Source organism: Gavia stellata, chromosome 14, assembly GCF_030936135.1.
Source record: "Gavia stellata isolate bGavSte3 chromosome 14, bGavSte3.hap2, whole genome shotgun sequence".
NCBI lineage: Eukaryota > Metazoa > Chordata > Aves > Gaviiformes > Gaviidae > Gavia > Gavia stellata.
This window is the reverse complement of record NC_082607.1, coordinates 18,350,969-18,377,161: the sequence shown is the minus strand read 5'-3', so window position 1 is coordinate 18,377,161 and position 26,193 is coordinate 18,350,969. Positions and strand designations below refer to the sequence as shown.

At 38.1% G+C, this 26,193-nt stretch overlaps 1 protein-coding gene across 2 annotated transcripts in view; it reads left to right on the top strand.

The window, feature by feature from the left end:
* TENM1 (teneurin transmembrane protein 1) overlaps positions 1 to 26,193 on the top strand; it is a 254,046-nt gene that overhangs the window by 25,670 nt on the left and 202,183 nt on the right. For both annotated transcript variants that reach the window (XM_059824549.1, XM_059824548.1), the window contains exon 2: positions 5,632 to 5,892. In XM_059824549.1, coding sequence (XP_059680532.1) covers positions 5,632 to 5,892 — 261 coding nt within the window. The remainder of the gene's footprint in view (positions 1 to 5,631; positions 5,893 to 26,193) is intronic.

Here is a 26,193-nt window from a genome sequence, read left to right as displayed (position 1 = left end):
CCTTCAGACACCAGCTTGGTAACTAACGTAAACATGACACTATTCAGGTTTATGTATGTTATTTGCCTTTCTGGAATTCCTTCCGTTATTGTTCAGGATCTCTCCATCGGATCTGCTCCCCAGACTCTGATATTCCCAGTATTCTCAAATAAACTCCAGTGTGAAAGAGGAAGGAGACCAGCCCAAAATAAGTACCATGGATTTAAACTTCCAAGACATTGATATTTTCTCCTCGCCTTTGAGCTACTTAGGCTCCTTTATCGTTTTACATCTGCAGAGATAGAGCAATTTGTACATTTTCATCCAGAGAATTGATTTTGTGTGTGTTTGGGTGGGGAGCATCCTCAGAGTAAGAACCACCTCATACCAAGAATCAAGGATAAAATAAATTTGTTAATCTATGATATTTAAAGAGGGTTTTAAAATATGTAAGTCAGAATTGCTTAATTATATGATAGTGTTCGTAAAAGACACGTAATAACGACTCGTCAAACTATTCCAGTTTATAAATAACTTACATTTTTCTGTAAGCTCTTTCTCTAGTTGAACAGATAGGTAGATTAAGTAATTTAAATAAGTATTATTTGTCATGCTGTTATTAATACAAAATAACGTTTTTCCATAAGGGAATAGGAAAATTTGAAAGGAGGGTTCTTTACGCTCATCTCTGTTTATACCCTAGTTTTGTGATTCTCTTTTATCTGCTTTGTTTGGACAGTCTTCTCTTTATGTTAAGTGCTTTTTATTTTATTCTCCTCTCACAAGAGGGAGTGGGTAGACTATACAGAGGAGGGCTGTACAGACTGGGCACGGGGCAGGCATTTCTTCAGCACGCAATCCAGGCTCTACCTGTCCTTGAGCTCTCTTGTCACCTGCTTGGTGATGCATCCACACATCGGGCCGATCAGGAAGAGTAGACAGATGCCAAGCCTCATCACAGACACAATCTTTATTTTAAGTATTTATTTATTGAAATAAATATTTATTTACTCTCCCAGTTAGTTGTTTGAAATTATCAAAATTCTTGATAAATGGCCACAGCGTGGAAATTCCACGAGTCCTGCAAGTCCACTAAGTTTGCAGAAATACTAAGTTGAAGAGCAGGACCTCCATGAACTTTCACTTGGGTAACTTTTTTTTTGCCCGTGCCAGAAAAATTAAAGAGTTGTAGAAAGCGTAGCTGGCACACAGTTATTCCTGACCATGCAAAGGACAATGAAATAGTCCTGAAGATGCACTGGGATAAATGCTTTATATATGCATGAAAATCCTAACTGTAAGTTGTTAACTGTACTGGTGGCTAAATTGATGCTGCACTAAATAAATACTCGGTGAGTGTATCTGGAGTTTTCAGTAGCCTTCTTTCCTTTTCTTGATCATTATATACTTTACATTTCTTTATACATTACCTTTTGTAAAAAGAAATTAATATCAATGAGGGATAAAATACTTGTATTTTTAACAGTTGTGTTACAATAGGCTCCACAAGGCTCCGGAGGCGAAAATCCTATTGTGATCATCTATATACATTCATAACTGCAACCTTTCTTTCCTCTGTCCATAGTTCATGCAAAAACTTGAGTTTCATATTAATGTTCCCTCATTTCTCTTGTGACTGTGTCTTTTTGGTAAGACTAAATCTATCATAAATCCACACTTGAACTTTATCTCCTTGTGGAAATATGTAATATTTTAGGTAACAAGGTTAGCTATGCAGACTAAAAGCAGCCACTTTAGGCATTCTGAGTGCTTTTCAGAAAATGCATCCCGTGGGAGTTAAAATACTACAAAGGCTTGTGTACTTAAGAAATAGACTATTAAGGCAATATATAGCGTTAGACTTCAGTTGAATATGAGTTATAGTATAAAAAAGTCACTTTCTTTTGCTCCACCAAAAAAAATTAGCTAAAATACTCAATATGTTAGCTGCTACATTTTGAATTAACATATAGACTGAAGGGTAAATTCTGTGCTTCTTAAACACATGTAATCTAATTAGCATTTGTGAGCTTTACTGGGATGAATTTTCCCGTTGGTGTGTGCAATTGCAAACAGGGAAAACATGGGCTGAAGGCTGCTAGGGGCAGACATCTGCCTGGAGTGGACATCCATGTAGAAAAGTGCCTGCATCCTTGCTGCCGGAGGGCCTGGCATCAGCTGACATGGTTCGCAAAGTTATGAGAAGATTTCTAATTACAGGGAAGTTCCTCAGCTGGTGAAAATAAGTAGAAATCTGCTTTGAAGGGGAAGGAGGTTCAGAAGATGCTTCTTGAGATCAGAAGGTGCAATTTAGTTGACAGAGACATACTCTAAGAACCCTGTGTTGCTGTAGTACTTTACAGAAATCTAAGTTAAAAATTAAGAATAATACTGTTTTTTGAGAGAATTTAAAAAAAAAAGTTATGGGGCAGTTTCACTGGAGGTTATTTCTGTAGTGTGGGCCTCAGTCAGAATTGAGATCAGTGTTAAAAGGCTGAAAATTAATCCTGTTGGCTCTCTTATTTCATTAGGAAAGAATTGAGTGTGGTTTTCAATGTAAATTTTTCTTGATGTACATCAATACACTCTCCCTCTTTGGAAGTACCTTCTCATTAGCGCTTACAAGAAGCACTAAAGACCTGCTAGTGTCTTTGAACACAACTGTCCAAATGTATGAGCCTAATTTACTTTCCTTGAATTTTATATAGTTTTAGCAGCTAAATTTTAATTTTCTTTGATAATATACTTCTTTAAATGGCAGTATACATTTATTTCTCTTTTTTGTGCCATCTGCTAAAGCATGTGTTAACCATCATAGATTTTTGATGGAGTGGACGATCCGGACTGTACCCCTGCATGTGACAAGCTAGCTCATTGCCAGTTGTGAGCTACTTGCCAGCAAGATTTGGCATTCACCGTTCTTTCGCAGCACAGGAGCAGTACGTGCAGTGAAGCTCCTGTCTACTTTTTTATAGTAGCTCAGCTCAGTTAAGCAGAACTTTAAATCAGATGTTTCACAAGAAAGCATTGTCTCACCTCTTGGTTACTGAAAAGTGTTTGGTGAAATAGCAGCATCCACAACGTCCATTTGGGATGAGCAATGTAGTCCTTTCAGAGTGGAGTAGAATCAGCCTGCTTATATGATTCAGTCTGTATTTCACTGATACTAGGCTCTGGGTTAGTAATCTGGGACTATTGCTGGCTTTTTAATTCTTGGTTTACATGTGCGTCCTTTTTGAATTTGGTAAAGAAAAAATAAGAATTGACATGCACCATTTGGAACCATATTTTGTATAAAGGTGATTTTATTCATTTATTGCTGTCATAAAGAAAGTAAAAGCTAGGAGTGTAATGCAGCTATGATGGTTCCATGTCCAACATCAATATCTGCACGTGGACCAAAGATTTGGTCCATGCTGTCTAATTAAACCAAGTGGAGCTTGTTTGTTGTGTATATAATACATAATTAAAATGAGACTTAAAAATAGGGCATTGTATGAGCAACACTGTACTTAGTTATACGCAGTAACTTTCTGTGAGATTGCCTCCGGGTCTCCCATGCCCCATGAGCTCTGAAAATCTCAGAAAAACAGGGCTTCTCTGAAGACTGAATGTTTTGTGTTTACCATCTTAGCCATAAGGTAAGGAGAGTTTTTTTGCAGAGGGTCTTACAGGTTTCAAAGTCTCTCTTGCAAGCATCTGTGTAGGATTGAGAACCAGTAGGATCCAGTCTCAGCTTCCATTTGTGTCCACAAATACTGCCTTGAACCACTTTTCCTCCTTTCTTCTACCAGTCAGCCAAGTGCCAGTTTTAAACAAGCCCCAGAGAGCGTGAAGAACACTGCATTGTAATGGTAGATAAAGTTCAAATGCTAAATATTCACTTTACTGCAGAAACTATGCAGCTGCTTCCCAGCATCTTGGCTATTTTCTCCCAGCCATCTCCATCAAACCTCACAGACAGGCTCACGGCGTTTGAGAGACTTGAAGAGCAGAGCTAGTGAAGGTGGCATATGTTGCAACTTCTCAGGTGTACGGCTGAGACGAAGTCCTCCTCCTGTGAACAAGGGGAAGAGATCAGAGCAGTGATGGAGCACTCTGGAGGGCCTCCACCTCTGTCTTGCTGCTCTGAAAGGAGCAGGAGCAGGAGCAGTGATGGCTGGTGCTGCTGGGACGGGCCAGCTGATGCAGTGACAACACCAGGGAGACAGGATGACCTTCCAGGACTCTTGCGTAGGAAAGTGAGGCCATGGCCACTTCTTTCTGTTCGCTACCCACCTTCTTCCCCTGCCCTCTAAAAAAGAGGTTGCCATGCCCTGAGCTGAAAGCCAGCCCGTGTGGGATGTCACTACAACTGAGACCTTCAGGAATGTTTTGATGGCAAAAGAAAGATATATAGAGATAGATGACTTAAAAATTGAGCCACCTCAGCATATTCTAGTTTAGCATTTGGTTTGTAGATTTTGGTCGATACCTTCAAGAAATTACCAGGGCTTTTTGCTATTTCTGAGAGTGTGCTTAAAATAAGAACCGTTCCTCTCACTGGCTGGTAAGTGGATTAGTTTGGCAAATTAAAGCTTTAGTTAGGATGACAGTAGAAGAGAGTATTTGTCCTCAGTCTCTATCAATGACTCTTGTCTCTAATGTTTCTTTTCTAGAAATTGAAAGAATACTGTATGCATGTTTGATATTGTATTTAGTCTCTCAAGATGGCATCCCAGGTCTGATGTTCAATTAGGGAGTACAGTTCTGTAATCCTTATTTAATTAGAACTCCTTGTCTTACTCCCTGAGAGTTGCATTTGTAATTGGATTCTCACAAGCGAGAATATGCAGAGGCTACCTCAAAGGGAAGTTGTAATTTGCTGATGTGTGTTACTTACCTGTAGTTCTTTGAGAATGTTTCCTCTGCATATTCACATTACGGGTCCTGTCCACCTTCTGTTTGTCCTCGGATTTCTACTGCCCTACAGTTGCGGTGTTTAGCAAGAATATCTGACATATTGAGCACTGTACAGCTCTTTAAAGTCTCTCATCGCTTGGTGTCATGAGATGGCACTTGTACAGTCCTAGTAGTCACTGCTCTTCTAGGAAGTTCCTGTAGGTCACCAGCACTGGAGAACCAAAACCCACTGGTGTGAATATGCAAGGAGAGCACTCTCAAAGAGCAAGCCAGTGGTAAGTACCCTTTTTTTGTGTTCTGTGATTAACCAAAGATTTCAAATGTTATTTTGTAAATTCCCTACTTGCTAATTTGCGACGCTTTCCCTATGATAAAAACATATTGAGATTAATTTTAAAGCTGTTGCCTTTCTGGCAAAAAACAAGAAAGTATATGTATTTATAAGTACTCCAGTTGCAAATTGATGTACTACTATCAGCGTGTGGGTGTGTACATATATTTGAGCTATAATACATATTTCTGTCAGACAAAAAGGCACAATTACAGTGCGGTATTATATATTTTACAGTGTTGCACTCTTTTAGTTGTATTATACTTATAGTAGATTAGATAGCAGAGTGAGTCACTGACCAAAAAAAGTCTTATAATAGTATTTACAATGTTAATTCTCAAAACAGATTCTTCAAAAGAAAACCAAAGGTATATTGCTTTTCACCTCTAAATTTTTTTCTGAACTTTTGTTTTTTCCAGACATGGAATTCTGTGAGACTCCCCATATTCTGTGCTCTGGCTATCAAACAGATTTGCACGGTGTAGCTGAGCACAATTACCCACTAGAGGTGGGCTCAGATGTGGATACTGAAACAGAAGGTGGTGCGTCCCCGGATCATGCCCTGAGGATGTGGATGAGGGGGATGAAATCGGAACACAGCTCCTGTTTGTCAAGCCGGGCAAACTCAGCATTGTCCCTCACTGACACTGACCATGAAAGGAAGTCTGATGGGGAGAATGGTAATAAAGAAATGCACCTAATGTACTGAATAGAAGTAGTACTTTATTTGAAACTTTCTTCTTCTACTTCTCTTTTTTTTTCTTTTTTCCTTTTTTTTTTTCTTTTTTTCTCCTGGTTTTCTTTCTTTCCCCCCCTTCCTTCTTAGGTCTCTGTATTATATGAAAGGTGAAAGGGTTGTTTGGTATGTGTATTGTATTTATAGTGTAGATGGAAAATAAGACAAAAAATGAAACAATTTTTTTGTTACAACATCATTCTTCTAGAGAACAATTACTTTCCCACATTCTCCATTTTTATGCCATAGGACATTTATCACTTGAGTTTAGTGGCCTATGAATTAGGTTCTAAAATAAATCTATGTATGTACATTTATATCCCATTTTGTGTAGAATTGATTCTGTATGTGCTAGCTTCTGGGCATACCTTTAAGATTCTACAGCCAGGTGACTTCAGAAAGACAACCTGGAATCCTAAATGCTCTATTCGGCTGTAATTTCAGGCTACACATGAAGACATGCCTTTATCAGTAGGACAGTCTGAACAGGTCTTTGTCATATCTCTGTTCTGTATGTCTCTGCATGTGGAGGGTGGGGTTCTGTGTTAGGTTTTTTTTGGGGGGGTTGGCTTTTTTTGTTTGGTTTGGGTTTTTTTAAATATTTGCTCTCTTTTGGGATCTTTTTACTTATTTGCTTTTCTTATGGCTTAGTGTGTCCCAGGAGGGGAAAATGTGTATTTAATTAAGTAACACGAGGGAGTTAATAACTTTTTATCTCTGCCTCAAAATTGATGAAAATCTGCTCTAGATGTTTCCTTAAAGAGTATAGTAAGTAAACAAATTTATCGTGCTTAAGATCAGCAAGCTTAGCTCATTTTTTAATTTCTGTGTTCAATAGCTACATGTTATGGTAGTTCTAAATGTAGTTAAATATGCATTTTTAACTGGTTAAGAGAGGGAAACCAGTGAAAGTGGCAGATTGACACTTTAGTGTTGACAGTGATACATTTTAATAAATCTGTAGTCATAAGATGAAAGAGAGTTCAGTCATGAATGTCATTTCTATAGTTACGTGTTTTGAATTTATCAAATACAAAGCTGGTAATTTAATTATAATTTCGTCTGCATGTTTGTCAATACCACTGATAATGTCCAATGTAGGTTCAAAAACATTAGATTATCTACATAAGTTTTTTTTAAAAAAAAAAAACGGTTTCAGTGCACAGCTCATTTTTAATTAAACACTCCTTTGAGAATTAAGCGTTCTGTGCTATCACATTGTGTCGTGTTGCTAGAATCAGTTAATTTTCAGATGCCAGCCCATTTGCATGGCGATCGATGGATGCCTGCCTTCTAGCTTCCTGCTTCTGCCACGATCTGTGTGGGATCCATCCTCTGTAAAGTGTTGTTGCATAGGGGTTTTTTGTTTGGGGTTGGGGTTTTTTTGGCGTGTTTTCCTAAGACATTTGGTTTTAGATGGTGGCTGAAGGAATTGAATCTGGTCTGCCTGGAATTGGTTAGCCCTTAACTATGCAAATGGTTTAAAGGGAATGCTACCTGAGAGAGAAATGTGCACACTTGTACCACTCAGACTAAGAAATACACGTGGTCATTTATGTTCTAAGGTACTGGGAAGCCAATGTATTGAAAGCAGATTAAGCATATAACCAGTCTGGAATGCAGTGGTGCAGCTGGGTATTCATGATGTTTTTCTAGCAGTACAAGTAGCACTAAATAAGTCATCTTGCTATAGAGGAAAATTATTATCAGTAGTAAAGGAAATGCTTTTGTTACCTTCATCATCCTACATTGCAGGAACAAAGGGTTAAGTGTCCTTAAGATAGGGACACATAATCATTGTGCTTCACTGACAAAGAATGGAGTGGTGTCTTCTAAATGTTTGTCTCCGGAGAATGATTTTAATCAATTTAAATTCATTTCCTGCATGGTCTAGAATAGAACAGAGTAGACCTTTTGCATGTGGCTTTAATATTTGGTTCTTTGTAAGTTTTATAACAAATTATTAATGAGGGATTCGCGGTACTTGAATACAAATTTTAACTAAATAGTTGGGAGAGGAAAGTGAGGGCAAGAGTAAGTTGGAAGAGAGAGAAACTGAGAGCACAAGCTCATTTGAACTCTTCAGTTGTCTCCAGGCAGGGTCAACAGAGCAGGTATCACTGCCTCCTGTGGCGTTGAATCATTATAATAATTGCAGTCTTGAAAGTTAATGGGGATAAATTTTGAAGACAATGGTGGTTCAAGCTATATTGATTTATATTATATAGTACTTCATAGGTAAGTTCATAGTCAAGATTCCTGATCCAGACAGCAGCGTGTTTTCCACCTGGGTTGGCACTCCGTAACAAAGCACTCTTTGAATACAGAAGTTCATAAATCTCTACTTAAATGAAGTAATAGATGGCACATCTTTCTGTTTCTATGCAGTCATTTGTGCCAGGGGCTTTATCAGGGAGCCACAAGTGTTGCATTTATCCTTGTCAGTTCCTGCCATGGAAGTCGACTTTCTTTGTGCCAGCCAGTAACTTCTGCAGTGTGAAAATGGGTGAGCGCGTAAGATCAGTTGCTGGAAGTTCATGAAATGCTACTTTCCATGATACTGTCTAATTGCTGTAAAAATAGATTTTTAGAAATTCTGGCTTTCGAAGGGTTGACCAAAAGGCACGTGAGCACAGCTGTTTGTAACTGGAGTAAAATTAATGAGGAAGATACAGTTGTTGCATTGTTTGAGAAAACTAATTGCTATTATTGTCTGTATTTTGAAAAGGTCAGTTGGTTTTTGTTGGTTTTTTTTTTCCTCTGAGCACAACTCTGCTACAAATGCAGAATAGCTTTTTTTGTGGTGACTTTAGGACAACTAAGTGTGAGGGCTCTGGTAGACCTGCTTTAAGGACTTTCTGCTTTACATTGATCCAAAGCAAATATACTTTTGCAAATTTTATTCTGTTTAGATATTCCTTGAATTTCTCATGTTCATTCAGAGTTCTAGCAGGAGGTTTCCTGACACAGGACATATTCTTCATTCTATATTCTGAGTAGCCCAGTTTGAGAATTTATTTGAGGATTATTTTCCTTCATAGATGCACCAACTCTGTCATTATGACTGTTTAAACATACTCTGGTTGTTTTGGCAGCATTGAACAGATTGTGTGAAACACCAACATTCCCACTTAAATTAGTGTTGTCAATGTTAATGGCAACTAATAATAGCCTATTAGTGCATGAACTGCCTTCAGCTTTGCCTGAGGCTAAGCAAAATATATATTAACTGCAAGTAATGAATGACCAATTTCTTGGGGATCATTGCTTATCTCTGGTATAGTATAAATAGCTCTATTTAAACATGAACAGTGTTACTCTACAATATGTGAATGTAAATTTCAGACAGAAACACTACAGAATAACAATATCAAAACTAGTTACTTTATTCCATTGAAGAAGATTGCATTTACCCTCAATTCACTGAAACAATGGTATCTGTCATTGCAGCATATCAGAACATTGAGTTCAGTGGTTTAGTCTGCCAGATTACTGAGCTGGTAAATTTATTTATTTCTTTATTTTTCTGGAGTAAAGCTGTGGTCCAGGAGAGGATACAACGCTGACCTACAAAAAGGGCGGTCTTCAGACATATATCTAAAACTAGATCATGTGACATGGATCTGCATCCCCCACTAGCTAGTGTACTAAAAAGGAGACGTCTGTCCATTTTGTATCCATATACTCTTCCCCGTTAAATTGCTCATGCAGTTCTTATGTTTTGCTTCACAGGATGTCTGTGCAGCTGTGAAGCGATGAATTTTACCTCAAGTGTATTCATGCCATGCCATAAGCCATTTTTGAGCCACATTTGACTTGTTTGCACAATCATCAACTCTTTTACTTTTAGCTACTGCATCTCAGCTGAGAGCTAGCACGGAACTTGAGCCATTGCCACAATAACACAATTTTTAACCTGTTTTAGGTTGTCAGATTGTTTTGAAGTACTTTAAAGGCTGATTTGTTTGGCTTACTCCTGACATGTAGACGTTTTTGTGCAATTAGTTACTCATTCTCCACTAAGTAGTGAGAACCAATAGCAGAATACTGGTTTCCCACTACTGGATGAGTGTACTGGGAAATGCACACTCAGTCTTGGAGCCAGATTCATGTTCAGTTCCTTTGGCTGCATTATTTTATGACAACTAGGCATTGGCTACAGTTCACAACAGCTTTTTTGAGATTTGTAGGCAAGAAATTAGGGTGTTAGTATAGGCTGAAATACCACTAGACTGGTCATGGAATATAGCTTTAGAGTACTTGAGATCTGGCCAGGGGTGATTGTTTTTTTTTTTTGATAACATATTTGTCTTTTTAAAAACAAAGCAAGAGAGGAAAAAAAGGCCAGCTATGAAAAAATGTAGTTGTTTCCTTTTTCCTACAGCAATTATTGGGAACTTCTTTCTTAACATCAGTCTACAGGATCAGATTCTATTTGGAATAATAATTTTAATAATGTCAATAATTTTAAACAGCAGACTGCAAAAATAGAATAATAGTATTAGCCATATATTACTAAATAGAAGTAGTAGAGAAATTAGTAGGTTACAGATCAAAGCTGAGTTTAATGACATAGAAACATGTAAGATTAGTCTTGTGTAATTCACCTAAGTATTTGTTTTATACGCTGGGAGCAGTGGTCCATTTAACAGCTTTTACTGTCCCTAAATCTCTGGGGTTTTTTTCACTTTGACTGCTTGGCAGACAGGTGACTTTTGGGCAAGCCACCTCAGCTCTTTGCAGTTCAGATTCAGTATCCTAACAGTATCTGTTAAAGGGATAAAGATGCTTAATTAGTAAAAGAAATGCTGGAATTGCTGACGCTGTATGAGAAACGCAGCTTTGTGGATGCTGTAATTCAAACACGGGGAGGATTTAGCTAAGGACAAGGTTCTGATTTAATTTATGGTGTGTGTCAATAGACCTACTGTGAATTCACACCTGTTTAAATTAGACTTGAATTTGGCTCTTCATAAAAGTCTTGTGTTTAACGCAAGAAAGTGAGAGCATTGGGATTAATGTTGCTGTTATTTACTGTTATTTTGTAAACAAGCCAGGCATTAAGCTGATCTCTGGCTTTCTCATTTCTCCGGGAAATTATTACCAACAGCTACATTACAATAACAATACATGCTCTTAGAAGAGGTATGCATGTGACTAACTCTCTATGCAGGATTGTGTTTGTAATAACCATGGCTGTATCTGAAGTATTTCCATTAGCTCCTGTCCTGTCACTCTCTATTTACAATGGTGCAATTAAGAAATTGAGTTGCTAATTTGCAAGTAGAGCAGTTAGGTAAATATGTGTAAGTAGCCTTGAAAATTTAAAGGTAAACATTAGTATTAATCCCGTTCCATCTGTGCCATTTAGTATTTTTCTCTTCATTCTTAGTGGGCTTTACTTTACCTTTTTATTGAGGCATGAATTGCATTCATGTTTGTACACTCCTGTCTGTTGGATGGTTTTAGTCACCTAATCGATTAAGGCAACCTCGTCACTTAAAATGCAAAGCCCCATGGTGAAATTCCTTCAGTTTCTGGAGTTTACTATAGCTTGTCAGATATTTGATATATGATACTCTCAGGTATTTGACAGAAAAGCGCCATTAATCGTCCCTTAATGAAAGACTTCTTTTGCTTTGTGTTTTTTTTTTTCCTCGTTTAGTGTTTAGATGGTATTTATGTTGGTTGCTTCTGCTATTGTTTCAAAGAAGTCTCCTCAGTGTCAAAGGAAGCGCATGAATCTCTGCAGTGACATAGCAATGCCTTTGGGGAGCACTGGAGTATACATTGACATTGTAACTGCTCTGCTGGAGTTGTTAAGAGTGTAAGATGCTTGTGTTGACCTCAGAATGGTTCCTTTGGATATGTTACTGTCTCAAAGGAAGCATGTAAGTCATCTGAATTGCTTTGGATAAGTGTGAGATGCTTCTTTAAGCACTGTAACATCACCTCAGTTGTAATATTGTGAAAGTCTTGCATTTGTGCCCCTAGTATTTAAGCCATTTATGAAATGCTCATATATGGAAATTCAGTTAATGATGAGTTGTTGTTTGTCAGTATTGTGGGGAAAATTCTGCGTTTTAAAATCACTATCTTCATTACTTTTTTCTGACTGACAGGGGCATTGCATCTGCATATCTGCTATTTTAATCTTGACAGTTTTCATATGGTATTTTAAAATCAGTACACAATGCTAAAACATTCCCTTATATTCCATAATCCAAATTACGTTCAGCCACAGCATAGTAAAAAGTATCTGTGCATTTGCACAAGGTTGTATAATATTTTTAGCCCTGCAGTTTTGTTTCTTTCACGGGTAGCTAGAAGAGGAGAGGGAGGGAAGCTTGAGGAGAACAGTCAGGTCTAATTTGTATCCCAGAAATGAGTAACTTGGCATTAGAGCTCAAAAAAAATCACTTGGCTTTCCTCCCCTGTGTTATGCAGAAAGGATAGTGGATGTGGCTTAGGGAGCCTGTGGCAATATAAATTATTGCTCCTTCTTTCTTTTAAATCCTTTTGACTTTCTCAGATGGAAATGAGCATGCAGGAAAAGTATTTCCACGAGTATTTTACAGTGCAAAAGGATGTTGCAGTGCTGCTGCAGTTCTTGGGAACTCAGTTTATCTAGGCTGCCACGGGGTGACAGATGAGATGGGATAGGCAGTAAAGCGCCTGCCTTCCGTCAGAGTGCTGCAGCGCAAAAGTGTGAGGATCATCTGACTCTTCATTTCAGCTGTCTTTGTGAGACTAGGGGGACACTGAACAAAATACTTTTTCTGTTGTTAAACATTTACCATGAATTGTACATGAGGACATCTCTGGACTAGTGTATTGCTGGGAACAGTTCCATTCTAAACAATCAACATGTCTATCCTGATGTTTTATTTATGTTGGTTTATTATTAAGTTTATAATAAGTTTTATTTCTAATCTCTTTTGGTTAAAATTTAAAATGTATTAGAAGATCAGAGATCTGCTTTACAGAAACAACCTACAGTCATATTTTATATGTATATCCTTTGGAATAAATTATTTATTTTAGTTCAGTGCTGGTTTAGTTTAATACCTATTTTGACTTATAAGGAATTCTTACTGAAACATCTTCAAATGTAAATGTTCCTGACAGTTGGAACCTGTTTTTCATCAAAGTTTGGGATGTTCTTCTGAAAGCTGCCAGTGGAACATCATTAGGGTTGTTCAGGCTGGAGAGGGAAAGGCTCAGGGGAGACCGTACAGCAGCCTTCCAGTACATGAAGAAGGGGGTCTACAGGAAAGCTGGAGAGGGACTTTTTCCAAGGGCATGTAGTGATAGGATGAGGGGTAACGGCTTAAACTGAAAGAGGGTTGGTTTAGATAGGACATATGGAAGAAATTCTTCACCATGAGGGTGGTGAGGCGCTGGAACAGGTTGCCCAGAGAAGTCGTGGATGCTCCAACCCTGGAAGTGTTCAAGGCCAGGTTGGACGGAGCTTTGAGCAAGCTGGTCTAGTGGAAGGTGTCCCTGCCCATGGCAGGGGGGTTGGAACTAGGTGGTCTTTAAGGTTCCTTCCAACCCAAACCATTCTATGATTAGTGCGAAATAAGGCTAACAGGAAAATTTGTGAACTCTGGTCATAGAAGATTATAGTTAAGGCTACTAGATAAATAAGATCAAATTACTCTTATTTGGTTCCTTATACGCTCAGTCAGTATGGTTTTAAATACGAAGATATCTAGAGCTTTTTCCTTCGCCCTAGCAAAATGCTTTTCAGCTCTTCCAAACTGTAATGCTCTAAGTGCGATAAAAAGAAGGGATCTAGCAAATGAGTACAGGATTGGTATAAAAGTGGAAAATACTGACAAATTATCTATTTAGGGTCTAGCAAGGTTTAATCTAAATATCATTTCTTCTTGACAGTATGAGATCTAAGAATTTATTGTCATCCTACAATGGATGACAAAAGATTGCTCATTCTTCCTCTTCAGCCTTTTTTTCAGTTTTATGCATTTAATTCATTGTGTATTAAATTACATGAGAAAGTCTTATCTTCCATTTTCAAATTTGTTAGTATTTCATTTCCTCTTGGGCTTAGGAGTAAGATGAAGATCAGCGTAAATCTGTATTATTCAGAGTTACAAATATTAACATATCCTCATCTTACAAATGGGAAGTGTTGATAGCAGCAAATAGCTTTGGTCAGACCATCCAGAAGAAACATAGAAAATGGAGAAAGTGGCTGCTTCCCATGGCTGCAACCTTCATAGTCCTCTAAAAGCGAAAGCTAAACCAAACATACTAGACTATTTCTTATTTCTGCAATAGAAAATAAGAATGGAAAGTTGTATATGAACTTACAGTTTGTACAGAATAATGCAGACTGAATACTGCTTGTTTCAACTTGCTTTCATATACAGGTCTTATGAAATGAAATTCATATTTTAGATATTAATTTTGTTTTCTTTAATCATGCCTAGCTCTACACCCTGACTTTGTATTTTGTAACATGAGCATAAGAGGAATTGTGTATAATTAGCTCTTCTAGAATATGGGTCTAGGAGCACCAAATAATTCCTGCAGGCTGCTTCCTCTCCCTAACAGATGTTTTTGAGTAATATTTTAATTAGATTCACATATTCTGATGACTAATTATATTGCCAGTGTTGTTTCTTTATCTTAAGTTTCTACCCCAGATGATTTGCAATGTAGGTTTTATACAGGGCTTCACAACGCTGACTTTCAATTGAGCAGCACTTGTCAGCGCCTGATCGCAAGTTGCTCGCCATGAGATGTGTTGGCAGTACAGAGGAGCAGCCCTTCGGGCAACAGAAACCAAATATTGTGAAGTAACTATGTTCCTTTGCCTGGATGGGTGTTATCCAGAAAAAGAGCTGGGCAAAGTCAGTGATCTGGAGGTGCCTTTATTCCATGAAACCACACTTCCTAAAAGATTTCTATGTGGGAGGAAATGCCTGGAAGTGAGGATGACTTAAGACATCAGGTCAGGGTTGTTCAGCTCTATTGCTGGAAACCTTGCTAAAAGCTACCAAAAGCGTGTAAGAAACGCAAGGGAGAAAAGTTAAGGGTACTTCTAAACTGTATATAGTATATATTATGGTTCCCACCTCATCAGTTTTGTACATTAGAGGGATTTTATATCTTCTCTGACATCATTAGAAATGTAATCAAGACAGCATGGTGCACTTCAATTAAAAGAAGAAAAAGCATCAGTATTTTAACTACAGGCAGGTTAAGAGGGAAATGTTTGTATCTATTAAATGTCCTCCTATCCCCAAATGATACTCACGTTAAACGAGTGTGAACACATGAATATCAATGATTTTGAATTTCTGTGACTCCAGCTACTAGACTTTCTCCCTGTTTTTCTTTCTCTGAAGATCCCATATAGTCTTAGCATTAGTTATGCTCATAAATACTGCAGAGTATGGCTCCAGTTTGATGCAGCCAATGTTGTCTTATCTTAGGGGTATATTTGTGGAACACTTGAATGTTATTGATGAACTGTTAATTTTCTTTTGGCTTTTGAATCTAGTCATTGTAATGAGCATTACCAAATGTTGCTTTGGGCTTGTTTACATCACTGTAGTAAGCATGTCACTTGCTTTGAAGCTGAAATGAATTCACATTGGTAACTGAGCTTGGAATATTTCATGGTGGTTTATTCTTGTCTTTTCCAAAATATTGTTACATTTCCTATCAATCAAGTACCGTGGCAAAGGAAGAGTCAAAGGTATATTACCTGTAGGAATGGGTGAAGCCATTTCTTTAATGAACCTAATGTTAAAGAGAGAGTTTCCTTGGGACGTGGTGTGTTTGCCTGTAGGATCTTCACAATATTGTCACTCCACTTAGCCATAACTCACTGGTGGGTTGTTTAGCCTTTGTAGCAGTGTTAAGTGGCTCTCTCTTACACTCTCGAGCAATGCCTTTGTCTTAGGGAAAGACAGCAAGCAAAAAGGGGGTCTTCATGCCACAAACACGCCCCAGGTTTTCTGTAATTAGTCAGTGGAGTAAAACACGTTTAATCAAAAGGATATTACTCACGTCTTTACATGTAGCTTTTAAACTGTAAATGCAATATGATTTTCCCTCTCTGCCTACAATTAATTTTGAGTAAATGTAAAATATAAATTAATACATGCACTTTGTATGTACCAAAGCCATGATAAGTGTTGTTTAGACTTAAGTGCTCTTCTCATTGCTTTGCCCAAGAGCAGTTTCCGAAGTGGCACTTTTGGTTTGAGAACATCATATTTGATTAACTTTTCCCCAAACAGCGCTTTTGAGACAGCAAACTTTCTGTTATTGTCCAGTCATGCTAAGCTCTTTCAGAGCAAGTATTTCACTGTCTGTTGAAGTGGCAGAATCATAATGCATGCTTTGAATTTATGTTTTTCTGCATAATTTGGTATAAACATACCTCCAGTTGCACAATCAGAAAGTATCTGATGTAGTTTACTTGAATTGAATCTTATTTGATTTGAATCTGCTTGAACTGTTGATGTTAGGATCACATAATAGAGCTGCTTGCTAGTCGTGCATTGTCAATGGGATCTGATGAGTGGCGCAGTATTTACAGCTCAGCAGTAGAGACTTTTCATTTGTTTTCTTTATGACAAAACTATTTATGGATTCTTGCACCTTTTGATTACCACAAAAATCTTAGAAGCAGAATGTACCTAAATAATAGCTACTGTTGCAGGTTCTCAAACTTCTTCATAAGATAGTAGGGTATTTTGTGATTTTTTCTAGCTGGTGGTCTGCATGAGCCAGATCTTACTGATTGCAATACGGCTGCATTTTGGGGGCAGCAATGGATTGCATTCTGTCATCCGTTGTGAGAAGGGGATGCTGCTTTAGGTTACGCTGCTGATCACAGGTAGGGGTGGAACTCTTGCTGTAAAGGGATGAAGCTCCTGGTGAAGGGAAAACTCCCAATTTATTTTTATGTACTTGAGAATTTTTCTCAATAGACTAAAAAGCTTCCCAGAATATTAAAAGGAAGTTCCTTGTATAAGGAAGAGGATAGTAATGAAGTCTCATTTGTAGTCACAGAAACTGCTTTTGAAAGGCCGAGATAGAGGCAGTGAATATGCACCTAGCTTATGAAGGTGGTTGCCTTGCTGGTATAATTATAAAAGGCTTGGTTTAGGCCTGGCCAGGAGTCATGTCTTGATAAGTAAGGTGATGTACATTTTCTTTGTAGTAGCTCATTCAAATTAGTTCAGCATAAATGAAAAGCCATGTTTATGCACAGCTTCGCAACCTATATTTCCCTTTCAGGGAAAGGTGCAACAACATAGTCAGGTTATTCAGGTCTTAATGTGCTACCTTGACTCTCAAGATACATTTTTATCTCAGGCGCCTGAATGTGACTGAAAGAGCCCCCCTTTTGTGGCGTAGCGAGACAGGAGCTGGAAGCTGCTGTTCTGAGGAAGACGCCACGCTCAGTTGTTAGCAGTGTGTGTTTGCTCATACATAGTCAGTGCATTTGGCGTTAGCTGTTGGTGTTCTGCCAAGTTCCTGATGTCTTTTGGTGTCTTCTCAGTGCCAGTGGCGTAAGGGATGCTGTAGTCCTGAGAAATCTGCCTCCTCTTTGATAGGAAGAGGAAATGAGGAATGATCTGTGGTGCAGGTGCCCGAGGAAGCCTTTGCGTCCCACATCTCCTTTGCCTTGGTCTAGCGTCAAACTACTGAAGGGTTTTGTGCCTTTTTCAAAAATCCTCAGCCCTTCCCTCTTCTGGCTCAGAAACTGGTAAGAACACGCTGTTCCAGTGCCTTTCCATTGCTTCGATAAAGGAAGGCCTTCCCTCCCATTTTGTGCGAGTTTGTGGGCTAGCAAGTGCTGGTGAGCATTTGTGAAGGTGGGCACAGTGGCTGCCGTCTGCCAGGGCTTTGCTGCCAAAGGCAATAGAGCCCGAACATTTGTCTTCCAGAGAGTCTGTAATTATTCACCGTTTAGAACTGCAGTTCTTTCTCTCTAACAAGGGGCACGGCCCAAATGCTTTTTTGTGATGTGCTCAATGTGTCTGCAACTATCTTTTATGTCTTTGCCCATGGGGAAAAATATAATTGAGTCATTCTTCCTCAAGCCTGCGTGGCTCTGTGTTCAGTCAGTACAATGTTCATCTCAACGTTCCTATTGATGGGTGCATTGATTATTTTTATTCTAGCTTGTGATTCTATCTCCATTCTAGCTTTTTAATTTTTATAGTTCATTTCCTTTTGAACAGCAAATTCAGCTGTGTTTGGTTGTGTGCATATTTTGGTAGAAATATAATCTCCCGAATACTGATTTCTCCATAGTAGCTAATAACCTACAGTACTTGAAAGCTCCTTTTTCTTTTTATAACCTATCTTTTTTTCCAATACATCTTCTGATTACTGCACTACAGTTCAATTTTTATTGGATCATTTTAGAGCATAATAATTCATTTCTGATCCCTAGTACCTCTCGTCCATGTCTGAAGTGGTCCACATTATTTCAGTCACTCATTTTTTGTTTACATCTTTTCTCTGAAGACAGTCTTCTGTGTTTTGTCTCAAAAGATCTTTCTGGCTGTCATCACCATTTTAGTCTTGTGATATCCAATTTCCTTTTAATACAAAATCACATAGAGAGCGTTTTCTGTACTTTACCAGCCTATAGCTGAATTTTTGAGCTTTCTTGTAGATATCTTATAAATTGGTTGGTGGCTAATAACGGCAAAAACACCTAAATCATAAAGATCTGGAAAATAAAAGGAAAAAAAAAAAGTAGAAAAACTGTTTTCTACTGAATGAATTTTTAAATACTACAGCTGTACATACAATAAAATAAACATGCTTATATGCAATTACTTTAGAATTTAAACAATGCTTATTAATGTTAAATAAAGAGCCATAATAAGTAAACAGTCTAAATCAATTGGGGTTTTGCGTAAATCTTTGTAGAATTATTTGTTCATCCATTGCTTCTATAATAGATTAGAAAGAATGATTGTCTACCTTCTGCTAGGAAAAAAGGAAAAAAAAACGCATATCCCTTCACTTTGCAGAAAGCTACGTCAAAGCCTGCAGTTTCAATTAGGTTTCTCTCTCGGGCTCGGTAAGAACTCTTAAGATACTGAATCATGGTCAAATTTATGGCAAGAAACCTCTGTTAAGAGAAATGGCAGTGAGTTGCTATTTTCAAATGGTTTCAGATTATTTTCTTCCAAAGCTTTAGGTTTCTGCGGTCATGAAACAAAATATAATTCCTGGCTGAGAAGTCATGTAAACTGATCCGGGCTCTAGACAGCTGGCAGAGCTCAGGTTGTAGGTTCCTACTGGGGGAATTTGCATTAGGAGTCAGAATGCGGAAACAGAACCAACCTGCAGCCAGCTTGGAAGCAGCAAGGATAGTCCACAAAGTGGAGATTTTGGCTGTTAGCTTTGCCAGCTCAGATCACGTTTTGATGATAAACTTCAACAGCAGTTCCCTGTATCACCAAAAAAGCATAGTCTCCTGCGCTGCTATCCCTGTCGTTCCTGCCCTTTCAGTATGTAATGATGTAAGTTGCGGTTTTGTATGCCCATGGAAAAAAACAGTAGTCGAGTACACTTTGAAGTATAGTTGTCTAGTTCAGGTGTACAACATAGCTGCCAAAAATACGTGGCAGGAGCTTCCCATCCTGCTGCTTTCCCTCCTTCCTGCCGTAATGTTCTCTGCTTGCTTGCCTCTCTTAAAGTCTCCTTATGTCCTCTGAGGACATCAACATGTTTCTTCAAGGATGTTGATAAAGTCTTTGATAATATTCTGAAGCTTGAATCCTAAAAAAGTATCAGTGTGCTGATAAAGCTGAAAAAACAAGCTAGCTCAAGTCAAGAAGTGGAAACATGAGGTGTTAAATTAGTTTTAAAACGTCTGTATAATTTTCCGAAGCAATCGTTCATGGAGAACTAGAGGACCTGCTAATACTCCTGTGATGCAGAGAGAGATCTTCTGAAGTGTATGTCAGCCTCTTCATGCACAGCCTTCTAGGATGTGACTTTGGGGTTGGCTGCGTTGCTTGTTCTGGTAGGTGGCAAATACACACCTGCTCTGTCTCAATACAGCTGCTACTTGTAGCAGCTTAAACAGTTTGAGTCCTGGCAGCGTTTATATATCTCATAAATGTGAGTTGTTGCACTGAAATCAATCGCTACTCAAATTAAAAAGGTAAGCAGGTGAAAAGTGTGGAATTTGTTTATCTCAGCTGGTAAATTTGCTGTTGGTTTTTAGCTTGACTTGCAGAACTGATACATCAAAATTTCAATTAATTTGAAAAGTGTTTCAAAATTCCTCAGATTAGAGAATTCCTCCTCTTGTTTTCATGTATTGATCCATGTGCAAATACAAGAAAAGCAAGCATCCCCAAAATCAGCTGACTGGGCAGTCGAGCATTTGCTCCTGTTGATATGAATAATAATTGTATTTGGAGGAGTTGTTCAAAGGGCTTATGTCAAGCAGCTTGTGTTGGTAATTTCAGATTTGGATGCTTCCAGTGAGCCAACAGAACAGGGAGAAGACAAGCAGGGACAGTTGCCTAGAAATTCTCCACTACAAGTAGGTCTTTCTTACAGGCTCACTGTGTTTGGCTGATTTAGTTACTTCTAAAAATATTTTCTCCATGTTTGTTTTAGAAATAGCAATCTGAAAACAGATGATAAGTATTTTAATGTATTTGTTTTTCTGAACAGTCATTTTATTTCCTTAAGAATAGCAGAACAAGGAACAACCTTCTACTAATCTAACCTGATTGCTTTTAAATGCCTACCAAATTCAATGGCATTTCATAACTCCACATCTTTGAGTTAATTTCTTGACTTTTCTCTTGAATGTAGCTTGCTTCTACTCATATGAGGGCACCCAGGGGATTAGTTACAGACACACTTGTGGCATGCTTCTGGGTCACCTCAGTTGTGTGATAAGCAGATAACTGTGACTGAAATTTGTAGTCATCCTAGAAGAAAATAGAAAAGTAGAAAGCCCAGTTTCACTACGCTGTCATTTCAGAGGCTGAAACATGACAAATTGTAGTGATGAGAAAGCCGTAGTTACTCCCATTCTGCTGGGTGGAATTTAAAACATTTGGAAATACTCTGGCTGTGCTCATAACACCAGATTGCCTCTTCTTCGTAGGTTGTATAGATTTATTTTGAAATGCTTACCTACCTTCAGTATACACAATGAAGTTTATCAGTTAATGGAATAGTAGGAAAAATGCAAAAAAAATAAGCCTAGTCAGAATAAGACACCGTCGTAGAGATAGGTCACAAATGAAGGTTTTAGTTAACTGTGTTAACCTTATCACTTGGCAGTTTTCTCATCTCCTAAACAGCGCTTCTAGGCAGTGATTTTTATTATTTGTGTTACAAGAATGCTAATAGATTCTTATAAAAATCAAGGCTTATTTTACTTCACATTACACAGACCTGGTTAAAAGACGAGCCAGTCCTCTGAAGAGCCCAAATGGTATAGATATATTGATTATTTTATCTCTGTTATCTTTTACAGGTTCATTCTGAGCCTCATACAGTATGCATAAAGTTCTTCGATACAGAATGGTATCAGGTCAGAATTTGCACAAAAGTTTAGTTTCTGCATAAGAAAGCTTTTATTATGTCAAGGATAATTGGGTTTTATATTTCTAATTTATTGAAACCTTTGTTTCCCACATAGTATTTTGTAGCATCGAAGTTATACCAGTTGAAATAGGGAATTGGAGCAGACCATTAAAAGTGGTACTTGCCTCCTTTATTGCTGTTGTCTATGTTTAGAAACATTGATTACCAAACGCAGTTAAATATAATATTTTTTTTTATTTTTAAATTATAGATAATATAGATATTTATTGCAATATTAAAATTTAGCTGGTTGCCTTTTTAATATCTGAAACTTGGGGGCTGGGAGGAGCGTAGCATGCCACAGTATAGGTGTTAGGGACATGAAGATCTTTATGAGAAATTGCAGTGGAAGATGTCAGAAATGTGCTTCTTATCTGATATTTAAGCTGCAGACATTAAAAACATCATTGCTGACACAGAAGTTGATACAGAACACTTCAAAGATCCACAAGGATACCCAGGAAACTGAATGAGATTCAGTGCGGGGGATAGTAATCAAATATAAAATATTTAATAGGAACTACTTTGGAAAGCAGTAATGCTGAAAGGGACCTTAAGGGCCAGTAAATGAGATAAATGGAGCCAACAAGTCAAATACTACTTCGGGCTGCCTGCACACATGCATCTTGTCAAGGATCTATGAAATATAGCAGATGTCGCTAAGACTTCTCTGACGAGTCAGTTCTGGGCATTTCAACACCAGGGACGTATAAAATTGAAGAGACTCTCGGAGGAGTGCAAAATGCGATTATGTCTTTGGGACTTGTTATTCAAGGAAAGATTTTTTTAAAAGGTCTGACTCCATAGAGAATGTCTTAGTTGTCACTCAGATAACTCTGAAACAAGTATGGGGGGGACAGGGAGGGAAGAACTTAGAAGGTGTTTAGCATCACAGGTGTTTCACTAAGAATACAGTGCAGAATATACAGCAGAATATATCTGCTAGCAGACAGACACCCAGCAGTGTTGGTTCAGTAGCTGTAACTGGCAGTCTCAGAAATTTAAATATGAAATCAAAGGCAGTTTTAAAACAGTGTAGTCGTTCAACGTGGGAATAATTTGCCGAGGGACAGTAAGTCCTTAGTACTTGAAGCCCTTAGGGTCTGAATGTTTTTCAAAATGTGCTTGAGCTGAGCCTTGCATTATGAGGGTTAATGTGAGGGTCACTGGTTGAAACTCTGGTTCTGATTGTGAAGGTGATCAGACCGGATGGGTGCATTGGCTCTTTCTTTGCTTCATAATCTGTAAAGCTATTATGTTTTTACTGACTATTAAATTTTTCAAACATGTCTGTTTTAGAGTAGTATGAAGCAATAAATGAAGTGGTAGAGGTTTTGTGGCTGCAGTGTGTGCCAACACAATTGAGTATATACTATAGAGGACATGACAGGCATGTGATGCATTGATTGCAGTTCTTCATCAGTTTGGAGTCGAAGGAAATAACCTAATAGATCTTTCCATCTCCGACTTGTGTGATATCGTCTATAGATCTAGCAGCTGCCCTAAACATTTGGCAACAGGCCAAGCCCAAAAATTAACACTAAGAAATTAATTTTCTATAAGCTAATAAGGACAAAGGCCATTCAATCTGTTGTTTATACAGAAAGCTTATTGAATCTGAAGACTATACATCTGGGAATGAGCTGGTAGAATCCATTTGTAAAGTAATAATGCCAACACGTCAGAGAAGTGCTTGTGCAGTAATCAGTCATTAAATAAAGGGGTCTTCAGGTAGAATGCAGGTCAAGATATTGATCTATGGTAACCCAAATAGACAAATGCTTATTAAAGAAATACACATCTAAGCAACCTGGGCCAAGATTAAATCAGAACCTTCCCTTCATTATCCCACTGCCTCACTGCCCTCCCCTGACGAGGCGCTAATCACAACTTCCTTTTCTCCTGCACAGATTCCAGGCATGTCAGGGTCTTTCTTAGAAAAGTTTTCCATCTATTCCCATGCATTGGCTTTTCTGCCTCACTTGGAGTTTGTAGTCTTCTGGTGGGTCTGGGCAGATTTAATTTTTCAGTTCCCAGGACTCTTGATTAAGGGTGGACACTGCTAATTAATCCACTTTGCATTTTGAGTGGCTGGTCCCCAAAGTCCCTGTCAGTGCAGTGTGTCTCACCTGTGATTACTTTTCATCTCATCTGTCAGAAACAGGCTTTGCCAAGCACAGCTTTGGCAAATTTTGCATTGGGGATTTTGTAAATCTCTTGAGCATGTCTGTATGTCTTGCCAAACGCTTGATACAGATAATGAAAATCTTCTGTTACCGTTTCTGTCTTCGCTTCAGAATTTTAGCATTGACCTCATGTAAAGAAAAACATTAAATCCTTTCATATTTAAATTAACTAGATTAAAGCTAAAATCCAAGGAAGTCATTTTGTAGTTTTATTATAAATTGGGAACTTGTTGAATACTATTCTGTAGTTTGACCTACTGACTCAGAAATTTACAGTCTGCCAGGCTTTCACTAGACTTGTCTCTCAAGCTACTTACCTGGTGGCAAGAACACCTTTTTTGACAAGGAAGACATAGTGGGAGTGGCTACTAATTAGTAGAGCTCGTTTTGCTTTTATGAATGTAATGATCTAAATACAGTCTGAGTAACTCATCTGCGGTTCTCTGCTGCATACTGCTGAATACTTGCTGCGCAAGAGGTCAATCCTCATCTATCTTTATTTCAGGCATGTTCTAGGTGTGAAGCACATCATCGCGGCTGTTATCTACTTCTTAACAAAGCATTGGTATCGCAGTAACTTCTTTCCCCTCTGAGTCGTGTATCTGCAAAGACTGTCTACAGGATGTGTCTTCTAGTTACTGCACGGGACTGATGACTCTCTCTTTTAGCAGTCAATCCTTTGCTTATCCTTAACTTAAAATTAATGTGAAGAGATAGTTCTGCTTGTCTGAACCTTACAGCGTATCTCTTTAGAAGAGAACTAACAGTGATTTTCTTATCCATGGACTGGTATGTGGCTAGTTTGATGCCAGTAGAAAAAATTAAATTGCTTTGAAACAAATGTTGTAAATCAGGTGCTGTCATTGTTCATTGAGAGCCAGAGAAATTGGACTTAAATGTGAATACAAAACAGTATGTTAACTTTACTGCAATAGATCAGTGTTTTTAAGTAAGTTTACAAAAGCATTTGGAGTGTGTAACAGGCTACCTTCGCTTTTATTATTGATTGCACTTGTGTGTTACTGTTCTTTTGTGACTGCTGCATCTAGTGAGGCAGAGGAATGTACTAAAGGCATTTTATTATCTCACACTAGAGCGTTACACTTCATGACTGCCCTATCAGCATTAAGGCATATGAAACAATGACCCCTGGCCTAGAATTTTTTTAACAAGGGCCAGAATTAGAGTTATATGTCAGTCTGGTTTTGTTTTAAAAGTGCAGCGAGCGAGTGTGACTGCACCGAGGTCCGACCGGCAGTGTAGTCTCTAAGTTGGCAAGCAGTAGGCGTCTGAGCAGCTCAATCCAGCTCAGCACTGGTGGCGAAGCCCAGTCGAAATTTGTTTTGTTTATAAAAGTAGCAATACTTTTTTTTTGGCTTCTGACTGTTTTCTTGGGTGAAAACATTTATTTGAACTGGGATTTTTACCTGACGAAGGGCTGCGTGATTTGACGTACGTTGGGCGAGTTGCCAAAATAGGAACAGACATGATCTTATGCTCTAGAAGTTAATTCTAAAATGCAAGCACCTTGCTAGCATCATCATGCTTAGTTCTGCTACCTCATTATGAATTAGCTTACAAGTGCTAATAATAGATGATGGCGAAGGCACTCATTATGTGTAAATACACGTGACTAAATTAATTTAATTATTGCTATCACTTGCATGCTAACTAGTCCATACATTCTATGAATGAGAAGGTTTCAGCCCTGCTGTATAATCCCATTTATATGGGAGCAGCATTTGCTTCATCATGTTGTTAAAGCAAATAGTGAAATCTCTATTTTATCTTTACTCTTCATAGAGGCAAAGATCACAGAGAAGTGAACAGGTGACTGAAGTAAGAGTGTGTATGTGTGTATGTTATTTTGTAAGTTATTATGCTGGGAAATTAAACAAAATATCTTCCCAAAGAAGTTGGAATAATGATCTTCTCTAGTTGTGTATAGACATGTGTAAAGGGAGAAAGGTCTGGAACAGAGGAAACTCATGTTCCCGTATTCATCAGTTATAATAAATGTTCACTGGTAAATTAAAAGTTTCAAGCAAAAAGAATTTTACAATGTGTGCCACCTTTGTTAAACTTGAATCTTTACGGCAGTACTGAATATTGCTATCTGTTTACAGGTAAATTTTCTGTGTTGTTTACTTTTTCGTGTGAACAATGCTGCTTTTCTGTGTTTATGCTCTTTCTCTTATGAAAATGATCATTATTCTAAGAATATCAAATCTAGTTGTCAAAAAATTTCTAGTGTCAGAATTAAAGGTGTGTATGTATATACATTATGTTAGAGTCACTGCTAGCATTTTCTGCTTGTGCCCTCTCCCTCAGGACCCCTCTCATATTGAGTACGCGGAATAGACTGCGCCACCATGATGACAAGCTATTCAATATTTTAGGTTACTTTAATTGTTCAATGTATAGCCTTAAGC